Source organism: Hetaerina americana, unplaced genomic scaffold (genome assembly GCF_022747635.1).
Source record: "Hetaerina americana unplaced genomic scaffold, ioHetAmer1.1.p SCAF_90, whole genome shotgun sequence".
In the NCBI taxonomy this organism is placed as follows: Eukaryota; Metazoa; Arthropoda; class Insecta; order Odonata; family Calopterygidae; genus Hetaerina; species Hetaerina americana.
Genome location: NW_027287539.1, coordinates 631200 through 655730, shown reverse-complemented (window position 1 = coordinate 655730; position 24531 = coordinate 631200). Strand labels below are relative to the sequence as shown.

The following is a 24531-nucleotide window of genomic DNA, read 5'->3' as shown; positions in this document are numbered from 1 at the left end:
AAAGCAAAAGCTTTGATAAAGTCATGATAAAGTAATAAGCACACATTGAAGCAGGGTAGTCTAGCGGTGGGGCAACAGATGGAAGGAACTAGTGCTTGCATTCTGTCCATTTAAATGTATTGCAGATTGAAGAATAATGGGAACCTTTCCGATCTTCGTAAATTAAAACCATTTCTCACTGCTATGGATAATTCTGCAACCATGAAATTAGAAGTGTTGAACCTTTCCACCTTATCAGCTTCACACTACAGTTTTGCTGCATGACAGTCATGCAAGACATCAATATCGCTTGGTGGGCAATCAGATAGCATGAGTGGAATGGAGGAGTATGAGGGCGGTTCAATAAGTACCCGTGTTTGACGACAAAGGGCATTCCTGAGAGAAATTTATGTTATCATCATATGCTGCCATCTATCAAACGATGGTGAAACAAATTTCAGACTGATTTAAAGGCTAGTTTGGATTTGGCAGCCATTCGAGTGAGACGTGTTTCATGATTTTCGCAAAGATGGAAAAAGTGCAGTATCGTTCGGTAATTCGCTTTTTGTTTTTGGATGGGAAGAATTGCCAGGAGATAAAAGCAAAGTTGGATACTGTTTATGGGGACACTTTGCCATGTATGACCACACAGTTAGATATTGGTTCAATGAATTTAAACGTGGGCGAACATCTGTTTTTTATGAGGAGCAACCAGGATGCCCAGCAGACGTGGTATCCAAGGATATCATTCAAAAAGTCCATGCCATGATTCTCGCTGATCGACGAACAAAAGTGTACGAAGTAGCAGTGGCCATGGGTGTGTCGACTGGAACGGCAATTAATATTTTATATGATAAATTGGCGATGAAAACATGGTCAGCCCGATGGGTGCCGCCATTGCTCACGGTGGACAACTAGCTGATCCGGAGTTGTCGCCGCCAAGCTGCATGAACTACGTTAAGAATTGCTCCCACACCCCCCATATTCACCCGATCTGGCTCCCTGCGACTTTTTCTTATTCCCTAACATGAAGAAATGGCTCGCAGGAAAAAATTTTAGCTCAAACGAGGAAGTTATCGCCGAGACAGAGGTGCATTTTGGAGAGTTTGATAAATCCTATTTTTGGAGGGGTTACAAAAATGTTCGGAATGTTGGGAGAAATGTATCCTTCTAACAGACGACTATGTTGAACAATAAAAAAAAAGTTTTGGAAAAAATGGTTTCTTCATTTCTAACACGGGTACTTATTGAACCGCCCTCGTACTTGAAGAGACAATAGCTTGCAAATATTTCCCACCAGTACTAGAAAATGCATGCACACTTCAGAAAATTCTCAATAGATTCACACAAATGCGTGGCTAATGCCGTGACTTAGAATTACACATCAGTTACCTAAAAATGTACTCAACGCAGTAATGGAGTTCTCACCAATAAGCCTTTCTTGCTAGGCAATACCAGGCATTCATGCAATAGAACAAGGATCACTTACCTGCGAGTTATATATGCTATTATTAACACGAGCAGGATGATGCCCAATCCTACTGGGACCCAAAGCTGAAGTTCTTTTGATGGGCCTGAGAAGAGAAATTTGATAAGTCTACTGAGTTACAGCATAAGATAAACACCACCACCAACCAAAAACCATTTGGAGTATTAGTACAGCCCTTTATATACAGGTACATAACCCCTTGATATCTTTAATTCCACTCTGTGCCAACATAGAAAAAACAGAGGAAACCTGATATAATGACTACAGCACAAAATAATAATCTTGGCGCAGTGACTAACATTCAAGTTACAGTTTATTGCCTTAAGTTTTACGAACCAAATAAATTGTTAATAGCTGGGCCGAAACCTGGAACCCATAGTGTTCATTTAATGTAATGAATAACTCAAAATCTGAGTAAAATTTTTGAGATTACACACTTTTTATTATTCAGGAGCCCATCACTGATATATCTGTTGCATTGAAGCGGTAAAAATGATCGGAGTCGTCAGTCACCAGTTCTAGCATGCTTCATGCTTCAGCATAATTTGGGTCAAAATCAGTTTCATTCCCCATGGCATCATTTAGGATTTGGTTCCTGATGGCATGATTCTATTGCGCGATATGAATGGTCTCCCTCGGTTCTTACCATGCATAAATTACCTAACAAACTGCTAATCATACAATGTATTCATTTCATTGCATCTTGCCTCCCTTTCACATCAATACACTACTGCAATTAATATACTTGGATTAATGTAGAAAAAACAAAAACTTGTCAAATCTTAAATGTGAAAATATTATTTCATTTAAACAGAAAATCATCCAGTCCAGGTTGGTGTGTGGTATTTATGGTGAATGACTTACTTTATAAACAATTTTATGAGATATCTCTATCCTAGACTAAACAATGCACTCATTGTTACTTATCGTGAATACTACACAAAATGGATTATGAAATGACATAAAACTCATTCAGCAAATCTGTTTTCTAAATTTTCAAAAAAATTAATTACTCTAATGTTTACCTAACATTCATTCATAATATGATGAAATAATCCTTCCAGCAATTTTTTGTTTTTAAAAATAATAAAGCTAATCTTTCTCAATGTTAAAAATAATTATTATAAACTTGAAAGAGCTCTTATCTTATTTATTAGAATTTAAGAAAAGAAAAGCATGCAATAATTTTTACACACAATTCCATTAAGTTCCCAGTGGGTGTGTGATGTCATTAAATTTTCCCGAGTTATGCATTTAATATTTATATTAGTTAAATTCATAATCACCTGAATTGTAGCAATTGGCTTCCATTAGGTTGCTCCATGGACCCCGGTAAAACATTTTACCAGGCCCGACATTTACTGCACGTATGGCAAACGTACTAATGATGGAACCCTCCACTTCACAATCAGGTACAGACACCTGGACATTGGTCGCTACAAAGGGAAAATGAAAATGAGCTCATCTTTCATTTCACATTTGTGAATCACAGGGCTTCATTTAAAAAACTTACAAAAAGATACAAACTTTAATTCAAATTATCATTATCTAAATTATTTGAATTGTCGTACATATTTATTGACTAACAATGAAAAAAATGAATTTTTATTTAAATTATTTTTGACATAGCATGCCTGGTGGCTAATTAACCCCTGCCACACACTCGGGCAGTGCCTTGCAGAGTACCATGTAGATGTAGACAATGGAATTTGCATAAAATATTTTCATTTTCTGCTTTGAAACTCAAGTAATAATAGGCATAGGTTATCTCAAGAATATTCAATGAGAATGAACTTCAGATAATGTCAGGCAGCTTATCCATGCATTATTTTCTATTTTCCATCAATATTTATGCACTTGTTATAACATTAAAACAAAAAAAAACAAGCTAAAATGGTTCACAGCTGAATGGAGAAGAATTTCTAACAAGACTTGTCACTCTAATCCACTTTTAAAATGTAAACACCTATAGCCTACATTGAACAACTTTAAAACCTCAACATCAACCTTTATAATTGGTAATAGTTTCCCCAGCATAAAATACCATAAATAAGGTAAGAAGTTTTAAATACTTCAAATGTAATACTATTACACCTTATAATTAATGCAAATAAAAAAATGGATCATCTGATAGTCCGATAAGAGAAATTGAATGCGAAACTAGTACCAAAAATCGACCAAGTAATTAAATGAAAAGGAAGGAATGGAAACCTTTAATAAAAGACTGCTGAATAAATTGCAAAGTGGCCTCAAAATGATACAAAAAACATTATGCAGTTTGGCAACTACACACAAATTTTTGCACAAGCAATTTCAAATATTTACATTTGGACATCATCTGTTTATTCCTTATTCTAAGCATCATAGATGGCAGTACTACTGCCTAGGGTGTCCAAACTCAAGCTGCCCTATTGATGGGCCTTGAAGCATTCTCCCCAATGCCTAACGAGTCTGGAGCCAGATAAAAGAGGCTGCCACTAAAAGTAGATTTCATTATAAGTACTCAAAATTTTCAAATATTTTGAAACATCATATTTACAACACTGATGATATCAGGTTGTGATGAAACTGCCCCCGAGCTTCCATAAATCACAGCCATAAACTATTAAAAGATTGGCCCAATGTTAAGCTGTGGAAATGCTTCCAGGCAATATGAATTATACTTGGGGCCACAATCAAACAGAAGGGTATGGAGCTTGAGATTCTTGAGGTTTATGGCCATGTTTGTTCCCGTAGTTCATTCCTTTTGGGAGGACAAGGGATACTGTCAGGAAGCATGCTTACTATTCGTCAATGTCCCTTCCTACCCTAATGAGAAAGCAGTGTCATCCCAAAGTGATTAAATTTATCAACTTCCCCTAGGTACTAGGGATCAGGGGGCCATAGCATCAATGAAAAGGAATTACTTGGCTTAGCTTCTCAGAACATTAGCCAAAGATGATGACAACTTGATGAGCTTTCAAAAAATTATTATATGGATACAATTCATTGCTACAGGTTACCTATTACCCTAGTCTTTCCCAGATGACATTTTGCCAGACACTAAATCCCAGGGAATTTAAAAAAAGTCAGAAAATAAAAATGCAAAAAAATTTAGGCAAATGGATTAACATAGGAGAAGGAGAACTAGGGTTCCCACATGAAGCCATCGTTTGAGCCATGATTGATTATGCTCAAGTGGAAAGAGGATGGAAGCGAGTAAGTGGAAGCCAAGATGAAGACGGTAGCACGAGCACAGTGAGCACAAGAGAGTGCATGAGTCACAGCCAAGAACTCAACTGCATAGATGGTTCGCTCTAAAACATGGAGCAGAGTGTGAATGGCATGGGCCATTGCATGAGCAATTCCCACCAAAAACCACTAATTTGATAAGACTCAAAAGTACAGAAGAATGATACAATCAGACAAGAGTGGTAAAAAGCTCAATTTTCAATCACGCAGAAGCAATAGTGAATTTTCAACTTGAGAACAACTCTTTGACACTCGCCTTTTCCAACCAAATGAAGTGCTGCAGTTATTGAACAAAAATAGTAATGCTTAATATACAGATTAAAACTGCACAATTAATTCAATTTCATCATTACTTTTGATTACCATGTGACAAAATTGGTAAATGTTTACTTTTGAAGAATTTCCTTATACTAAGCAAACATTAACCTTGAATGACTGGTACTAACCATTGCGTATGCTAAGGTATTTAGGCGTCACTTCCCCTTCACTTTGGTTCACTCTTAGTTCATAATATTCGGTAATCCCAGCAGGATAATCTGGAGGCCGCCATGACACATGGACTAATGATGTATTGATGAAACTAACCAAAGGGCGATCCATTATTCCAGGTGCTGAAAAATAAAGTCACTTTTAGATAGGCCAAGGTCACAATTTTTTAAAGTATTATTGCATAACTTTACACAGCAAAGGGAAATAAGAGAATCGTACACAAAAATATCCACTAGAAAATTTAACTCTTCCACAATGCAATGAGAAGTGATAAAATATGACAATTTTCCTAGTAATTATTAATATTTCCATGCCCCTTATATTTAATTGGGTTACAAGTGATGGATCAGCTAATAACTAGCTAATATATAACTTAGGAAGCAAACTGTTATTTAATAAATTCAAAAATACTTATTTTGCATTGTTTCGAAGTCAAGCACAACTGCTAATTAGCTGGGATCATATTAACTATGATAGAGATTAACTGGGATGCCCCCAAAAAATCTTACAAAACTACACAATAATATGGGAATGATGGCCTCAGGAAAACATTTGACTAAAGCCGATCACACTCAAATTTCTAGTTTTCTAAACAGTATCTAAAATAGGTCTAGTGAAAGTTATTGCATCCACTGTCCCTAAGTTGTAAACATCCCCAACTACAGTGGCATCACTGGCCTCAATCATTCTCATAAAAAAATAATGAAACTGCATTGTCCCTTCCCATTTTTCAGTGATAAAAACAGGTAGAGATGTTTATCATAAAACAAAATTAAAAGACAAACAGATGGTCCTTTACAGCAATGAGACTAAAAACAGGAAGAGACAATGATTCTTCGTTATTCTGCGCAGAAGATGGCGTCAAGTAATGTCACTGCTATTGCAGTCAGGAACGGGCACACCTTAGTTCCAATGCAGTCAAGGACCATCGCGTCCTTTTTAATTTAGCTTTAGGAGCAATTTCTCCTTCTGCTTCCATCATCCGTTTGACTTATTACGCACTGTTTAAGCATTTGGAATATCACCAAATCCTGTGAACATCATCAAAAGTGACTATCAAAATAGCAATTGAAATCACCCAAGTAATTAATAAATTTAAAAACATTGTTAAGTAACTACCAGACACAATTCAATTATAATTTTTATACTTGACCAAGTCAAAGTTTGCAGCATTTTAACTGATACATGTGCAAAACTTAAGAAAGAAATTTTAAAATTAATTTAATTTCAAAGAACAATTTAAGAAAAATCCTTCAAGTTTTCATCCTACTCCTTTGGCAGAGGAATGCTGGCTTTGATCAATGTTTCTTCTAAATGTCTACCAAAATGCTCGGCCGTTTTCTATGCTGCTGTGGCCAGTTTCAAAAATCAGCCTATTATTGCATAATGCCATATTTGTCTTATTTCCAACAATGCCAGATATGTTTTTGAATATTTTGAATGCTTCCTAATTGAGTCTTTTTTCCACGATGCAACTTGGCAGAGACAAAATTTATATATAACGGTGGTACAGTAAAACACACGGTTTTCATACTGAGGAGCTATATCTGTTGCACTGATTTTTGGTTTAGCCATTTTACTTTTCAACTTTTCCCAGTATTTATCAAACACTATGTGATGCAAGTGGAAAAGACTGCTATTTATTAATAACAATATTTATGAACAATGGGTCAAAGAAAATAAATGGGTGAGGGGGTGATTCACATTTTTTGGAAAAATTGTATCAAAGATTTATTGAAAAAACTCTCCTCTTCGTACTTTTGGCTTTATAACATTTGCAATTACCACAGGCGATCAATAAATCAATGACACTGTCCTCATCACCTCTAACTTGAAATGTCATACGCCACCATGCAATAACAATTGTTATGTATGCCTACAAGATATTACTACAGCCAATATTCTTGCAAGACACTGAAAATAGCAAAAGTGCCGAATGCACTACAAGTAATACCCCCATATCAGGCAGAATGTGTGAGCAAATCCAAAACACACCATTTAGTTCTACTTCAAATAAAGCAATTAGATTAGAATAATAAGAATTCCTTTGCATAGTTACTATGATGGTGGCTACACCATACAAGATGCAAATTCAGCATCAATCCATAGACAACTTGTTTGCGACACTTTTGTAATTTAAAATTATAAATTCATAGCAAATGCATAAGAGACATTAGCATCTACAAGCAGCCAAGAAACCTTCTTCATCAACCTCCACACAACATTTAAAATAATCATTGCACAGAACCTTTGAAAGAATAGTAATTTTTTAATGTAGTTACTGATTAATGAGAATGATAAATAGTGCTCTAACACAATGGCTTTTTAATTACAAAAAGGATTATATTGAGGTTTTCAGCACTTTCATGACAAAATCGATATGCCAGCTTGGCAATTAAATATCAGTATGAACATTTAAAAAATATTTCTTAAGCTGAGAAATAACTCCTGTGATTCAACTGAATATATTCAGAAAATCATTACACAACAAAAAATGTACGAATGTCTGAAAGACAAAGAGTTGAGTCGCTGTCATTTCATATGTGATTTATCCTTTCCTTGTTGATATTTTTTTCAAAAGATTCATAGGGAACTCATTTAATTGTCATGAAATTTCTAGTCAGCAAAAAATGCCCAGTTCACAATTTAATATTAATGAATGCTGACATGAGATTCCATAATCATTTGTATTTTCAGGGAAAATATTCAACTTGAACAGTAATTGGGATGACAACTATATCATCCATAAAATAGAGTTGAACACAATATGAAACTAAACCCAAACTACATACTTCCAACAGCTGTGTGAACTATGACAGGATCAGAGAAACTGGAGCAGGAAACAGTGCAGGCAGCAACTTTGACTTCATACTTATGAAAACTCTTTAAGTTATCTAGGGTAACCTTTATAGGAGAAAATTGAAAAAAATACATTAAAAAATAAATTGTTCCCACATCTATTAAATAAATGATGACAAACACATGTGATGAATTTTTGACATTTCCAATATGGCGTGAACTCAAACCATTTCACTCCTTACATGATGGTACTTGTCTCAATGCTACAACTATTTACTCTTACAATATAATTTTGTTGCCAACATATTCCGATTTGAAAAGAATAATCGATAATTTGAAGTGAGAAATGAACAAGAGGCGATCTCGTATGAGCTCCATGCATTCATTCATGACTGGTCTGAGAGGAATTGCAGCATTAACTTTATCCATTCAAAAAGAACCCCACTGGGATGACCTTGCCCTCCCAGAATGTCCTATCAGAAATGAAAAAATCTAAATTGGCTCTAAAGTAGATAAACCATTATGCCAGTGAATCTGGGAAGGGAGTTAGGCCTTCCTTTGAATGTTGTCAATGGCCTCAAATTGGTAAGCCAAACCTATTATCAGACTAGTGGAACATGAAGACATTACTCACACAAATAAATGAAAAGAGATGATCACATATCTTAATGATTATTTAAACATGAAATGTTGGACTGCTCTTCATTTAAATTCACTGCAACATAAACGACAATTTCAGGCGTTACGTGGTGGACACCTTTATGATGACAGAAGACAGTTTGCTTTTCCACACAGAATTTCTTTATTAAGACCTAGGTTTCATTATGGAGTAACATACTACCTTGATCAAAAATTTCCCGGAATTTATTCAGAAAATTAAAAATACAAGTTTATTTATCTAAATCTATATTGTCCCCTTCAAAGTAATCCCCATCGACTGCAACACACTTATGCCAGCGCTTGATCCAATCCTCGAAACATTTTTTATATTCGGTTTTCGGTATGTCCATCAGTGCTTCCTGCGATTTTTCCATTACTTCCTCTCGGCTGCTAAAACGCGTTCCCCGTAATGGTTTTTTAACTCGATTGAACAGAAAGAAGTCACAGGGAGCCAAATCAGGTGAATTCGGTGGCTGTTGGATGGTATTTGTTGCATTTTTCGTCAAAAAATTACGAATAATGATAGCACTGTGCGACGGTGCGTTATCATGGTGCAAAATCCACGAGTTTTCTGCCCACATTTCTGGTCTCTTTCGGCGAATTGCTTCACGCAAACGTCTCATAACGCCCAAATAATACTCTTTGTTTACTGTCTGGCCTTCTGGCAAAAATTCATGATGCACTACACCGTTGTAATCCATGAAAACCGTCAGCATTGCCTTCTTTTTTGACTGAAAACGACGTGGTTTTTTTGGTCTCGGCTCATTTGGTGAACGCCATTCACTTGCCTGATGTCTGGATTGCGTGTCGTACTCATAAACCCACGTCTCGTCTCCAGTAATGATCCTTTTGATGAATGTGGGATCGGATTCAGCCTCGCAAATCATGTCTTTTGCGACGTCAACACGGTCTCTTATTTGCATGAAATTGAGGTCTTTTGGCATGCTACACGACGGAAACCCAAATCATTAACCACAATGTCTTGGGCGGATCCATAGGCAATGTTCAAGTCCTCCGCTATTTCTCTGATGGTTAATTTGCGGTTATTGACCAACATTTCTTTTACTTTATCAATTTTTTCACCGACTTTCGATGTCGATGGTCTGCCACTGCGTTCATCATCTTCGATTGACTCACGACCACTTCTGAACCGCTCGTGCCACTGGTAAACGACCGTTTTTTTAGAGAATCGTTGCCGAAACACTTTTCCAACATTTCCAACGTCCGTGCGCCACTAAATCCGTTTTTTACGCAAAATTTAATACAAGTTCGTTGTTGCAAATTTAAATCCATTTCTGAAATTGTAAAAAATCGCCAACACACACAGAGATAGATGTACTCTTGGCTACGTAACTTTTGCAAATGTCAAGTTATGACATTAAGATTTAAAGGGAATATCAACAACAGATGTACCAATTTAACAAAAAAAACAGAACTCAAATCGGAACGATGGGAGTGCCACACGGTGGTTATTCCGGGAACTTTTTGATCAAGGTAGTATACCGGTCGAAGATGTTACCCTGTAATGAAACCTAGGTCGTAATCGAGAAATTTTATGTGGAAAAGCGAAGTGTCTTCTTTCATCACTGCAAAATCCTCCAAGTGACAAACCTGGAGGATTAAATCGACAACCCCTAGCATATTCCGTGCTTGAGCAATCGGCAGTTCAAGCTGGGGATAGATTGATTCTTGGCTTCTCCATTGGGGACCCTTAAGTCACTTGTGATTCTCCTTTGAAACACATCTCAAATCAAATCATCAGTCTTGATTCCAATCCAAACCCAACCTAACATCCACTGATGCTTGAATGTGTCTTCAGTTATCAGGCAAAATTATTATAAACAATTTCTACTACCTTATTCATCTAATTAGTTATCAGTAACCTAAGCTACCTCAGCTGATTCTCAGAAACTAGAGAATATAATTTCAACTGATGGAAATTCAATTTTAAGAAATAGAAATACCTGTTACAGGCTATCAGAAACAACTTTAACATTTGAACAGCATTTTAGAAGCGAAAATATGGATTTTACTGAAATCAAATTGTAAATTAAAGACTCGTATGTCATTACAAATCATCAGAGTTTTAGAATTGGAAAAATGTTAGGGAAGTGATGTGAATATGACTAAATTTATGAATTACATGAAATCATCCGCGGAATAAGGCAGTAATCCCGCCACACGCCCTTGCGGCGGCTTGCGGGGTATTATGTAGATGTAGATGTAGATGTAATGACAAATGCTGTCAATTGGATTAACTTTAACTATTGTTGCCAATTACTTACAGTGCAAAATTATCACTCCTAAGGCTTTATGTAAGGTGTGATTTATATAATGAAAGTCAAAAATAGAATATCAGGTTATCTCAAAACATATTTAAGCCCACCATCCATCATGTTTAAAGTCCAAAAAAGGGGAAGGTATAAGAATAACTTTTGATACACTTACGGACGAATTTTGCTCCACCTTTCTTGACATATTATTGAAACACACATTAAAAAACCGAAGGACGCCATTCAAAGACACAGGAGGTACCCAAGAAACTTCCATAGATGAGTTCGTAACATTATAAATCGTAACATTTGTTGGCGGCGAATCTGGAGCTGAAAAAAATACGAGGGATTAGAATATGAGAAAAAGTATGGAAAAGCAGTTGGGCATGATAAAAACAATTTGCTAACATACCTTCTTCCAAAGTTGTGACATAGAGTGGATCACTCTGTATGCCTTCTTCACTTTTGGTAAGGACGGATACAGCCACCATGTAGGTGGTATACGGCTTTAGGTCGGTTGCTCTGCCTCTCGTCAGATCTTGTGAATCACTTGTCCTGATTGTTGTGCTCTGCTTAGGTTCTAGTCATTTTGAAAGAAAAGATTGCCATTATTAACAAATCTTAATAACCTATGTAAATATTTTTGTTCAGAATGAAACCCAAATGTCTACTTTACCTTTGCAGGAGAGATCATAAGGACTTAAAATTGGGCAATAATGGATTCGATAGCCTTCCACAAGGCCAATACGATCAGAGCATTCTAGTTTCCAAGCCAACTCGATGTATGTAGAGCCAAGTCTACCAGTCCAAATATTTTTCATCTTACCTACAGCTGAAAAAGAAAGCAAACTTCAGTGTCAATTTTGAAATTTTACACCAACATCTAAAATGCTTTGGAAATAACCAGATACAAGGACACTTTCTAGCCAACCGAAGCTAAAAATCTACAAGTGGCATTACAGCAAGGATTTCATTGTAGCTATTTAAATATCATGTCATCGAACAGTTTCATGTAAATTAAGCAGTTATTTCAAGAAATAAAGTAAGGAGGACATCTACAAGGAACCTATTCATGCTACCCGATACAATGCATTTAAGTATAATATCTTTGAAATATGACATGATAGACCTTTCAAACACACTTTTTAGCAAAGAACTATCGAGTGCACAAACAAAAAAATAAAATAAATAATAAGAAATACTTTTCTAATAGATTACTGTTGAATTTAATTTTGCTTTGATTAAAAATTTTGCAGGTAAACAAATAAGTTCTTTTTGAACTTCATTATTATAACAACATTTATAATAACATAATTATAACAATCTCTAATACCACTATTCCATTTCTTTAAGTCTATAAAATCTTACAATTCATGAGCACTGTTTTGGAAAAGTTAAATAAGATCGTTTATCTACTAGATTAAAGGTAACTTCAATCAACATATCAAAAAACCAATTCATTTAGCATCATAAAATGCAATTTTGAGTTGATCATCATCCATCTTTCATTCTCAGACAATTTGAGATTTGTTGAAATGTACTTTTAAAGGCAAGCTCAAATCAAAGGCTTCAAGGATAAGGCGAGGACAAGGAAATGAGTTGAAAGCAGCTCCCGAAATTACATTGAAACAAAATGAAACAAATAAAATTCAACTACTTTACTTAGGTAATCATCAGAAAGCCATCAAAATGAAATGACATCATCCATGAAAAGTTTTTCAACTTTTAAATATGCTTAATTTCTCTGTCACAGTTGTGCATTCAAAATTTGAGTCCACCTGAAATTCTACCCACAGTGAACGGCACTGACTTTTCAAATTGCTTTCAGGAGCCGAACTTGTCTTCTTCAATGACACACGTGAAAGAGATCAGGAGACATTAATAATCGGTTAATTCGTTTTTTTGGTGTTTTAAGAATCAACTTCTCTGCAAAGGTAGTATTTTACTTCTCATTGCATACCAAGAATTCTGCATGGCAAAATGAGACACGTTGTAAAATTGTAATATCTTATAAAAATACAGCATTTCACTCACTATTTATGACAGATTTATAATCAATTTGTAGAGATATACCAGGATGCTGGAAATATGGGTGTGAAAGCGTGAAACAAACTAAGACATTTATGTTGGCGTCTAGAGACAAATATTATGCGTAAAAGGCACCAATGCATGCGATTGCCGAATGCCTTACTCACTTAATCATGATCAATGAATGAATGGACACTTCCAGTTCTTTCATTGCTTCTACCATCTTCTCTTTCATTACTCCTGCTGCCACATACCCTTATGGCTTTAGGGAATCAACTTCCAATACAGGTTAATTTCAGGACATTTTAGACAAAGAAATAATTCAAGTTTTCATGATATTTTAAAATTAGCATTTCATTCGCCCAGGTCCTGGGGGGGGGGGGGGGGGGGGGGGGTCTGTGGCGCAGCTGCAAGTCAAATCTAGACTATGGTGAGTCACATAAATCAATAAATTTATCAAATTCCAACCACACACCTACAGTTCAGAACTCTACTCAGAATAATAATTTAATGGCTTGAAAAATGTAGACTAAGTATAAAAAATGAACAAAATCAAATTTTAACACAACTGCCACAAAGAGGGAATTATTAAATTTGCACATAACCGAAATTTTTGGCATCCAAAAATTGGATAATCATTAATTGTATAATAATGTACAAAAACCATAAAACCAAGCACTATTTATATTAAATATGCATTTGAGAAATTAATCAAGACGTTTCACATGGATGCAAAAATTAAACTTCTGCTCACTTACCTTTTTGGTGAATAACGGTGCAAGATGCCCACACCATTCCACTGCTTGCTGACTTTGTGTTCGCAGAAATAGCAAATTGATATATTTTATCTTCAGGAACTGTAATATTTATTATCTGAGTGTCACTACTGACATACGTCCAATTTAAGTAACCCTAAGGATTAAAAGGAAACAAAAAATTTATTGCATATTTGTATGATGATATATTAGTAACTTTACGTGAAATGAGAAAAAGATATCCTATCATCATAAACCACAAACTTACAGCACATTGATAGGGTCTATCACGATCATTACTGCACCAGAAGATAGTGTAATTAATGATATTATCCTGATCATTCGGGTGTTTCCATGATAACTCATATATTCCATCACCAAAGGCTATTTTGGTAAATGATGCAGGATCTCCTGGGCCTAGAAAACATATAACAGTAACAAATACTGAATAAACACAGTCATAAGCAAACAATTATGCACATATATTTGTGCAACAAAGCATGAACTGTCATTCTCCCATTCCTTGAGAAAAATGAAAACTTAAACCCAACTGTTCAACACCTAATCTCTTGAATTTTATTTATATGGTCTTGCCCACCTTAGTACGATTGGGCTAATAATGCCATTTCAACGCCATCTCCAAAGACAGATCCTTCAAGTTAATGCAATTTACTTAATCTATAATTTAACCTTTGCTCTGAAGATGATTTCCAACCTAGCTCCTCTTGTCATTTTGATACGCTACTCAGTTTGCCATTACAACGTTTTCCGAATCTAGTTCCTCTACCCTGCAAACACGATCCAATTATAAGTCAATCCAACTTCATGAAAATCCAATACAGTACTAGCAGCATATTCTTAACTAGGCCTAATAAGTGAAAGATACATTTCTCTTCTCCCTTTCCATCACATTTCCTCAATACTCCTCTAATAAATCCTGGTATTTTGTTTTCTGGTTTACATGTTCTCCAGGTGTTCCTGATGGGGAATGCTATTATTCCAGGGATTCATTGCTATGCAATTTTTTGGGTTTGATTCTGGTTTCCAGGCGTTGCATCGGTATTGTGTGGCATTGAGGGTCATCTGCTAAAGCTACTTCATTCTACTACCTTTGCCCTTTAGCAATGATGCAGCAAATGTACATGGTGCGGCGGTTATCTCTGGATAAATTTCAATATGAATTTCCTGTCATAACGTAGTTCCACTGGGGGTCGTGATTGGCATTCTAGAAAGCCATAGGCATCTTAAACAGTCATAACCTAAAACTGGCTGAGATGTTACGTACAAGCGTGGAGTACAATTGAAGAGCTGCTATTATCAAAAGTGTTTGTGCTGGGCGTTCACCCAGTGAAATAATTCAATTCTTTGGGTAACCCAGATCAACTGTTTACAACATTGTGGCTAAGTATAATGCTTCGGAGAAGTCTGGGGAAGGTTTCACTAACCCAGCGAGGAAACCTCATTCGAGGAAATTCTCAGGTGCTGATTTCAGAGGAATTTTACATATAATTGCAAATTTTAAAGAATGTCGTGAAACCGTGGATGGTAACTGTGGCCAAGGGGAGACAATATGTCTTTCAACAGGATGATACACCAGCCCATATAGGTCCTTTAGTCCAAAACTGGCTCTCAGATAACATTGACATGTTCTGGTCAAAGGAGTTCTGGCCCCCAAAGAGCCTGGACTTGAACCTCCTCGACTAATATGTTTGCAGCGTAGTCGAAAGTGTTACCAATAACACGAGGGACCCTAATGTTGCATCTCCACGCATCGCTATCGTAGCAGCATTCGGAAATATGGACAGCGCTGTTTTAAAGAGTGCGTGCCATCGATTCAGGACAATATTGCAGGCGGTCATTGCAGCTGAAGGGGGTTACATTGACTAATGCTACTCTTGACAGATACCACTACTTGTACGTTAAAGGATTTTCATTTTCATTTGTATTTTTTTTCATACATTTGCTTTTAAACAAAAGTTTCATTTATCCGGATTTAACTGCCGTACCCTGTATTATTAGCCCTACTGCACAATGGCAGAAGAGATCATTTAAATAAAATTGGATTACGCATAGATTAAGATGTTAAACCCAGATTTAGTAGGCGCCAGATGAATATATTACTCAAAAATCAAAACCATCCTACTCCTGTGGGCTTAATTTACTTGGTAACATGATTATAATTTAATGAAATAACTTCATCTAACAAATATTAAATGACCCAATCATAAGCACATATGATTTCACTTACTATCCGTTTGGCTGGGTATGTAAACCTGAGATGATTCCATGGAGTACCCCTCACTATTAGATGAGACAATAGTAAAAGTATAGCTATTGAATGTTAATCCCTTAAACTTTGCATAAGTCCTTGTCATTTCACTTGGAATCAGGTGCCTGGAAATTAAAGGGAGGACAGGATTATTTTAAATAATTAAAAGTGTAAGGAAACTTTCATATGCAAATTCATTTTTCATCTCGACTAGTACTGATGATGAAGTTTAATATACGCACCTTTTTATTCCATTTTCATGGATTTCAATTATTTTATACTCAAAGTTTGGTCCATTGTGTAAGTATTCAGGTATTTCTTGCCAATAAATATAAACATCACGATTTGGCAGGCCACCGGCTACCTCAAAGCTACCAATATCAGTCTTTGGAGCAGCACCAGGGACTAAAATATAATTGATTTGGTCAAGAATGGATGTGAAGACTGGCCAAACAAGTTCAATCAATTTAATATCCAATAAACTCACTAGTTGGCAACGTGCAGGGTGTTATATTGGCTGGCTGTGACCACCACCCATCTCCAGTGGCCACAGCTGACTTCATGTACACACGTATATCATATACTGTGTACGCATATTCGATGTTTGTGAAATTGTATACATATGAACCATTTTGCATCTTTAAGTGGCTGGTGTTTGCAACCTAAGGAGAGACATGCATTAATATCAGGTTAGCATAAAATACAACGCATTGTTCCTGTATCCAATGAGCGAGATTCGATTACACTATGGATGACATACCTGCCATATATCTCCTGGCATCCATTGATGTTGGTACTCTACTTTTTGTATTAATCCAGGCGGGAAAACCGGAAGAGGAAGTGGCACATCCCATTTCAAAAGAATACTACTCAAAGTCCTGTTGAGGACCCTCAAGTTCTCTGGTTTTGCAGGTATAACTAGAGAAGGGAGAGGAGCAAGCCAAGAATATAGCCAAACAGTACAGCCAAATATCCACAAATACTTCACTTTTTATAACTAATACACAAGTAAAATACCACTTCCTTTAAAATATTATCCAATTAATTATTTTTGTGAATGAGATTCAAAGAAAAAAGTTACACTGTGTTTAGGATATGATACCTAGTGCAATTTGGGATGATGCTGAGGAGCAATTAGTCGCTAATTAGGAGGAGGTAACAATGTAAAATCAAAAAACATAGCGAGAAATATTAATATTGTGGACTTGCTGGATGTCATATAGATATGAAAAGACTAACTAAAAACATCGCATAACATATTTTCCATTATGGTTTACTGAGCTTCTTCAATCAAGAATTCAAATATTGCTTAATTTGAATTACAGACTTTGAATTGAAATTCCCTATTTATAATTATTCACTGCATCTGTTTCTTAATGTAATTACATTGATATTTCTCTAGACATCTAAGTTACCAATCAATGAGACTTTCAGATTAATAATTACTGGTGTTGATATTTTAAATAGGGACTTTATTAGCCTCGACTCGGAAAAGACAACCTGACACCCCATGCCAAATGCATCAATTCCACATACTTCCTTCCTCCCGTCTAACATCCCCCTATCTTATTCCTATCCCAAATTCTTCACTTGCCTAACATTCTCCCTTCTATTACAAACTTCAGCATTCCACTGCCAGTCGACATCCATCTTCCCTACCTCCTTTGGCTTTCTCGCAAGATTTCCCTTTCCTTGCCCACTCTCTCATTTGTTTTCCTTCCTGTCCACTTCACCTTTTCTATCATTCTCTGCACCCACACTTCGAAAGCCTCCAATCCATGCTTATAAACTTGGATCAATGACTGAGAAGTTGCACCATACAAAACTACATCCCACATCAAAATTTTTGCTCATATTTTTTTATGATCCTACAACAATACAAAATCATACAGGATGCAATTCTGTAAATTTTCTACAACACATTACATTCAATGTACTTTAAAATCAACAGATACCAAGTTATGGGTTAATTAATTAAGTCAATTTACATAGAGTATGATGTAAGACTCATAAAACCAAAGTGAAGCACATATATTGCATTACTCTGTGAAATAAAAATTCATCAAGTTGTCAACAGCTACAAAATACATAAAGAAAAAAATATTTCCGCACTTACTATGAGCATAATGGTGAAACTTTGAGTTCATTGCTGACATGTTACCAAGTGCATTCCTGCCATTTATGGTGAAAAAATAATATTCATATGGTTGACGGTAGTGCGGCACAGTACTTGAATTCCAAAAACATTTATTCTCTCTTTCGTCCAACTTCTCCGGGCAGCCATGCTGAATCCTAGACAAAATCACAATAATGCAATCAGTACAAAAATAAGTTACAAAAAATCATCAGTATAACTGTTGACTGTCAAATTCTAAGTGTTCCGTGGGAGTTTCAAAAGTATACATTGCCAGGGGGTACCCAAAAGTAACCGGAATAGTGCTGCGGTTGGTGGAGCTTATGTAATGTGCATTTCTTCTGCTAGGTGAGCATAGCACAACTTGTCATGAGTCCTCAGAAGGCATTCTTGTCATCGAGGAAGGTCAAGGTCAGTCATAACAATTCATTTTGCAAAAGCAATTTTGCTTGCTCCTCATTTTTTATCATGACGGATTTAAGTGAACAGCGTTCCGCTGTGAAATTTTGATCCCTGCTGAGGAAAAAAGTCACAGAAACTGTTGTGATGTTAATAGCTGCTTACAAGGATTGTGTGCTATGGGAAAACCTCAAAAGGGCACCAATTGTTTTTTTCTCTTTTCAAAGAAGGTGAACTGCCACTTGTCGACAAACCTTGTTCAGAATGTCTGTCAACTTCTAGAATTGACCAAAATGTTGAAAAAGTTCATGCAGTCGTGGTTGAAGACTGACACCGGAGTATTGAAGAGATTGGTAAGTTATCTGGAATAACATGGAGCTTGGTTCAGGGAATTTCGTGGAAAGATTTGAAGATAGGCAAGGTCACTGAAAATTTGTGCCTCTGGTCCTGACTGAACAGAAAATAGTGAATCAAATTGAAATTTGCCAAGCATTGAAAGACCATTTCCTAACTGACCCAGATATTTTTTTCAAGGACATTACTGGTGACGAGTTACCATGCTATGGTTATGACACTGAAACCAAACAACAGTCAAATCAGTGGAAGTGGCATTGTCGCCTCACCCAAAAAAACTGTTCATTGAGTGAAATCAAACTCAAGATGATGCTCATTTGTTTCATCAATGTGAGAAGGGTAGTACATTCTGAATGCGTCCCACCAACCCGTGAGACTGTTCATCACTTCACCAGGTCACACTGTTAACCTACCAGGTCAGACTTCTGCTTCAACATTTTCGTCAATTCTAGAAGTTGATGTTGCCATAGTTTGATAAGTTTGGTGGACATCTTGAACGAGGTTTGTCATTGTGTGACTTTTCACCTTCTTTGGAAAGAGAAAAAACCATTGGTACACTTTGAGTTTTTACCAAAGCACAATCCTTGTAAGCTATTTTTTATATCGCAACAGTTACCGCCGTGTTTTTCCTAAGCAGGAAGCAAAAATTCGCAGTGGCATGCTGTTCACCTAAATCTGCCACGATAAAAAATGAAGATCAAGCAAAAGTGCTTTTGCAAAATGAATCATTGTGACTGACCTTGACCTTCCTGGATAAATGCGTACTACGTAAGCTCCGCCACCCACAGCACTATTCTGGTTATTTTTGAGTACCCTCTTGTGCAATTAAACTTACAATTTTACTTTTAAAACCAAAAAAAATGGCCAAACAAATCAATATTTTGGAACAAAAGCTACGAGAAATTTAATGTGAATTGCATTTCTCATTAAACTGATCCACGACAGCAAATAACAAGCCCTCTGCCCACTCTAGTCAAATGGTCACATTGCATTTCTTAGCCACCACTCTCCACAAAGTGTCACATCTCTCATTTTGGGCAAGCAACCTTAGGCCTGAAAAACTTTGAACAATTGGGTGCAATGCCCACTCAAATAACTTTCTGCAAATGTTGTTTGCATGAAGGGTCAAAATTCTTACACTCGTGACATATGCAGTGCAACCATATCATGTTTCATGACTAACATTTGGATTTTTTCTGAAGCCAATGACACAGCTATTTAGCAAATTCAATCGCTCTGAAAGAAGACAATAGCTACTTATTCAAAACTACCAGATACCATTTTTTTCTATTAAAATTGACAATAATTGTATGCTATACTCAGTGCATATATGAAGCTTTCAGAGCTGGCATAATATTTTGCTCTATACAAATGTGACCAAAGTATCACTGTCATTGTGGGACACCAGCAAACTGAGCTTGATCTGGAGGGTTTTCTTAGCTAAAAAAACATAGGCAATATTAAAATTCATACAAAATTTTCCAAATGTGGAATAAAAAGAAGAGTTTTCCCTGAGTTCATTGAAATCATGTTCCAAAATATAAAGACATCATGACAAAAGGTTTCACAAAGGTGTGTTTGGTTAAAGACATATTAAACAAAAATATGTAAAGATGCAGACATTGAAGAACTAGTATGCATTTAAAGATCATAACTACATTAAATTTTACTAGACGGTTAGCATGTTTCGACATTTTGCTTACAATGAACACAGACGGCACACAAAACATAATCTTAGATTGTTAATGTAAAGTTACAAACAATACTGAACATTCAAAACTAAATCAAGGAATGTCCATAGCCAAAGACATGTTTTCCAAGCATATTGCATATGAAGAAACAAGCACATTAAATATAGGGTTAAAAAATACCTGCCATAAATAACACTACCCGGATATAATAAGAATATTATACCATGAAATACACCTCGACTACATTGAATAGCACTGATCATTTGATCATACAGACATCAAAAAGAAACCACTATTGTCTTAACTAATATGGCCAAGATACATTATTTTACCTGATTTTTTGATTTCACAAAATAAAACAATAGATTACAATAATGCTATCAATAGCTACATCACAACCAGACAAAGAATTAGGCACCATTTTGAAAAATGGAACCATGTTGTTCAACAATTCTTTCCTCACCAAATATGCATAAACTAGCAACAAAAAAAATTTAGACATTACCACAGGGACAAATTCCACAGTACACAGCATTTTCAATAGACTAGCAGGTGGAAAAAAAAAATTCTTGGCTCTTAAGTAACGTGTGGTCAATGAAGGCAAAAACTCCATAAATAACACAAAATGAATGCTTTCTAATAAAAGCCTGATCTCACTAGCAGCAGAATCTATATTTCCCAAGGCATTTTCAATTTAATCAAATATATTAAAAATAAATTCAGTATGCTAGAGGGTAATCCTTTATCAGACTTAATTGCCAATGAATTTATAAACCATTCCAAAAACAAGCAATTATTTCCCCAAAACGTGATTTAAACGGATGGATGGTTAATTTACTATTTTCATCATGAACTAATGGAAAAAAATCAATGATTTTACAGACAAATGAAAAAAACATGTCAAATAAAATTTACTGATGAATTCATACAAAAATAAACCCTCCAAATGCAGCACTTCAGAATTCCAAATTTTAACAGAAAATAGCGACGTGGCCACAGCAAGTACGATTCACACCTCCCCTAAAGTGAAAATTACAGCCCGTAATTTTCTACCAGGTACTTAGAGATTACTCGCGATGCCCCAGAATGGCAATGACTAAACACATAAAACAAACAATGGTATGCAATGGATGCACCCATGGAATTCTAAATAAAATGCAGTGAACAAAGAGAAAACAACATTACAAACATGACCAGTAGGCACTTCCCCCTGCACCCCTTCCCTCCCCACAAATACACCAACTTAACAAACCCAACTGCAAAGAGCGGCTCTGTATACAAAATTAAAATACTGATTGCAGAGAATTTTGGTTTTCCCTAATACCTTTACATGAATGGACCTTTTGGTAGCATGAAATAAAATCATAAACAACTATGAATGTGCCTTACTATTGATAAATCCACAGAATATGGCTAAGTTTCTTCAATTAGTGCCTAAAATTCATAATAGATTATACATGTAGGTACTGAAACACTCAAGTTCAAATGGATATCATGTAAAAACTTGGTTTAGTAACGCTCCGGAAATACTGAATTGATTTATGCGGGCTCAAAAGCAGAAAAATGAACAGGATAATAATGCAATTGTATGCAAAACTACTTTCTGAGCAAACCCCTCAAAGCTATGAGTGGGATACGCACTGGAATAAGTTCCATGTAAATCTTTGAAGTGATCCTATTTCTTGATAGGGATATCTCCCTAAAAAAAGGTTACAAAAATTTCTGCATAATTTTATTTTTCGGAGGTCGGTACCCATGTGATTCATACTACATTTCACAAATACTGAAATAAACCTTATTGATCAGTGGAACAAAAGTATTTATTTGGTCAAAACACCATCACCCAGATTACAATGGACAAATAATAAAAAGAAAAACTAAGGACATCAATAAACACTTAACGGGTAACAAATACCAGCACCACATAAAAAGTGAAGTTTGGTTCGCATAAATGAAGGGGACAAAATGAGTAGTAATGAAGGAGTACTATCAAAGAAAAATTGGAGAAGGAAAGAGTAAGGCAGGGATCGGATGGGCAGCATGAGAAGTTTGGAATGGGTTAAAGTCAGGGAGGAATTTCTTCACTGCATCACAGGTTGATGAGTAAGTCTCAAGACTAATGAGCATTAAGTGACTGAGGCGGAAAGACGAGGAGTGACTCACTGAAGAGGTCATTCAACTGAGTCATATTCAAAGGCTCTCGAAGAGGGAAAAGTTCAAATTACCTATAATTACCATTGATGAGTTTTATGGAAACTTAATCTAATTCATGGCATGGCATTCAGTATGTGAGGAAACGCCGAGAGAAGATCTGACAATCTAGAAAAAAGTGTAAATGATAGAGAGAAATAAATTCTTCGGGGGCTCAAGTAATGTGAGAGAAATGGCTGGAGCAGTAGCCCAAAATTGGGAATAGCCCTAAAGGACAAGAGAGACACAGGGAGAGACAAGAGTGCGGAGAGCCGGCAAGTTAGAAACTTAACCCTTTCAATATATTAAACCCAACAGTTACGTAGCAATATACTACCTTGATCAAAAATTTCCCGGAATTTATTCAGAAAATTAAAAATACAAGTTTATTCATCTAAATCTATATTGTCCCCTTCAAAGTAATCCCCATCGACTGCAACACACTTATGCCAGCGCTTGATCCAATCCTCGAAACATTTTTTATATTCGGTTTTCGGTATGTCCATCAGTGCTTCCTGCGATTTTTCCATTACTTCCTCTCGGCTGCTAAAACGCGTTCCCCGTAATGGTTTTTTAACTCGATTGAACAGAAAGAAGTCACAGGGAGCCAAATCAGGTGAATTCGGTGGCTGTTGGATGGTATTTGTTGCATTTTTCGTCAAAAAATTACGAATAATGATAGCACTGTGCGACGGTGCGTTATCATGGTGCAAAATCCACGAGTTTTCCGCCCACATTTCTGGTCTCTTTCGGCGAATTGCTTCACGCAAACGTCTCATAACGCCCAAATAATACTCTTTGTTTACTGTCTGTCCTTCTGGCAAAAATTCATGATGCACTACACCGTTGTAATCCATGAAAACCGTCAGCATTGCCTTCTTTTTTGACTGAAAACGACGTGGTTTTTTTGGTCTCGGCTCATTTGGTGAACGCCATTCACTTGCCTGATGTCTGGATTGCGTGTCGTACTCATAAACCCACGTCTCGTCTCCAGTAATGATCCTTTTGATGAATGTGGGATCGGATTCAGCCTCGCAAATCATGTCTTTTGCGACGTCAACACGGTCTCTTATTTGCATGAAATTGAGGTCTTTTGGCATGCTACACGACGGAAACCCAAATCATTAACCACAATGTCTTGGGCGGATCCATAGGCAATGTTCAAGTCCTCCGCTATTTCTCTGATGGTTACTTTGCGGTTATTGACCAACATTTCTTTTACTTTATCAATTTTTTCACCGACTTTCGATGTCGATGGTCTGCCACTGCGTTCATCATCTTCGATTGACTCACGACCACTTCTGAACCGCTCGTGCCACTGGTAAACGACCGTTTTTTTTAGAGAATCGTTGCTGAAACACTTTTCCAACATTTCCAACGTCCGTGCGCCACTAAATCCGTTTTTTACGCAAAATTTAATACAAGTTCGTTGTTGCAAATTTAAATCCATTTCTGCAATTGTAAAAAATCGCCAACACACACAGAGATAGATGTACTCTTGGCTACGTAACTTTTGCAAATGACAAGTTATGACACTAAGATTTAAAGGAAATATCAACAAAAGATGTACCAATTTAACAAAAAAAACAGAACTCAAATCGGAACGATGGGAGCGCCACACGGTGGTTATTCCGGGAACTTTTTGATCAAGGTAGTATGTAGGAAATACTTTTAATACGTTCATAATACAGCAACTTTGTGTCAAAGATGACACCTGGGTCTTTTTGAGTTGTGACTGCCGGAATTCATCTCTGAAAATATTTGTTTTGGCAGGATTTACTTTTAAGCACC

The 24531-nt window shown here is 36.2% G+C and overlaps 1 protein-coding gene across 2 annotated transcripts in view; it reads right to left on the bottom strand.

Annotated features, from left to right (window-relative positions):
- The window catches only part of dome (cytokine receptor domeless), a 98597-nt gene that overhangs the window by 10983 nt on the left and 63083 nt on the right, over positions 1-24531 (bottom strand). For both annotated transcript variants that reach the window (XM_071598233.1, XM_071598234.1), the window contains 14 exons: positions 18089-18264; positions 16733-16890; positions 16460-16634; positions 16215-16377; positions 15952-16097; positions 13972-14120; positions 13707-13860; positions 11597-11752; positions 11333-11500; positions 11096-11250; positions 7981-8092; positions 5146-5310; positions 2755-2904; positions 1469-1553 (listed from right to left, as the gene is read on the bottom strand). In XM_071598233.1, the coding sequence (XP_071454334.1) occupies positions 1469-1553; positions 2755-2904; positions 5146-5310; positions 7981-8092; positions 11096-11250; positions 11333-11500; positions 11597-11752; positions 13707-13860; positions 13972-14120; positions 15952-16097; positions 16215-16377; positions 16460-16634; positions 16733-16890; positions 18089-18264 (2112 nt within the window). The remainder of the gene's footprint in view (positions 1-1468; positions 1554-2754; positions 2905-5145; positions 5311-7980; positions 8093-11095; positions 11251-11332; positions 11501-11596; positions 11753-13706; positions 13861-13971; positions 14121-15951; positions 16098-16214; positions 16378-16459; positions 16635-16732; positions 16891-18088; positions 18265-24531) is intronic.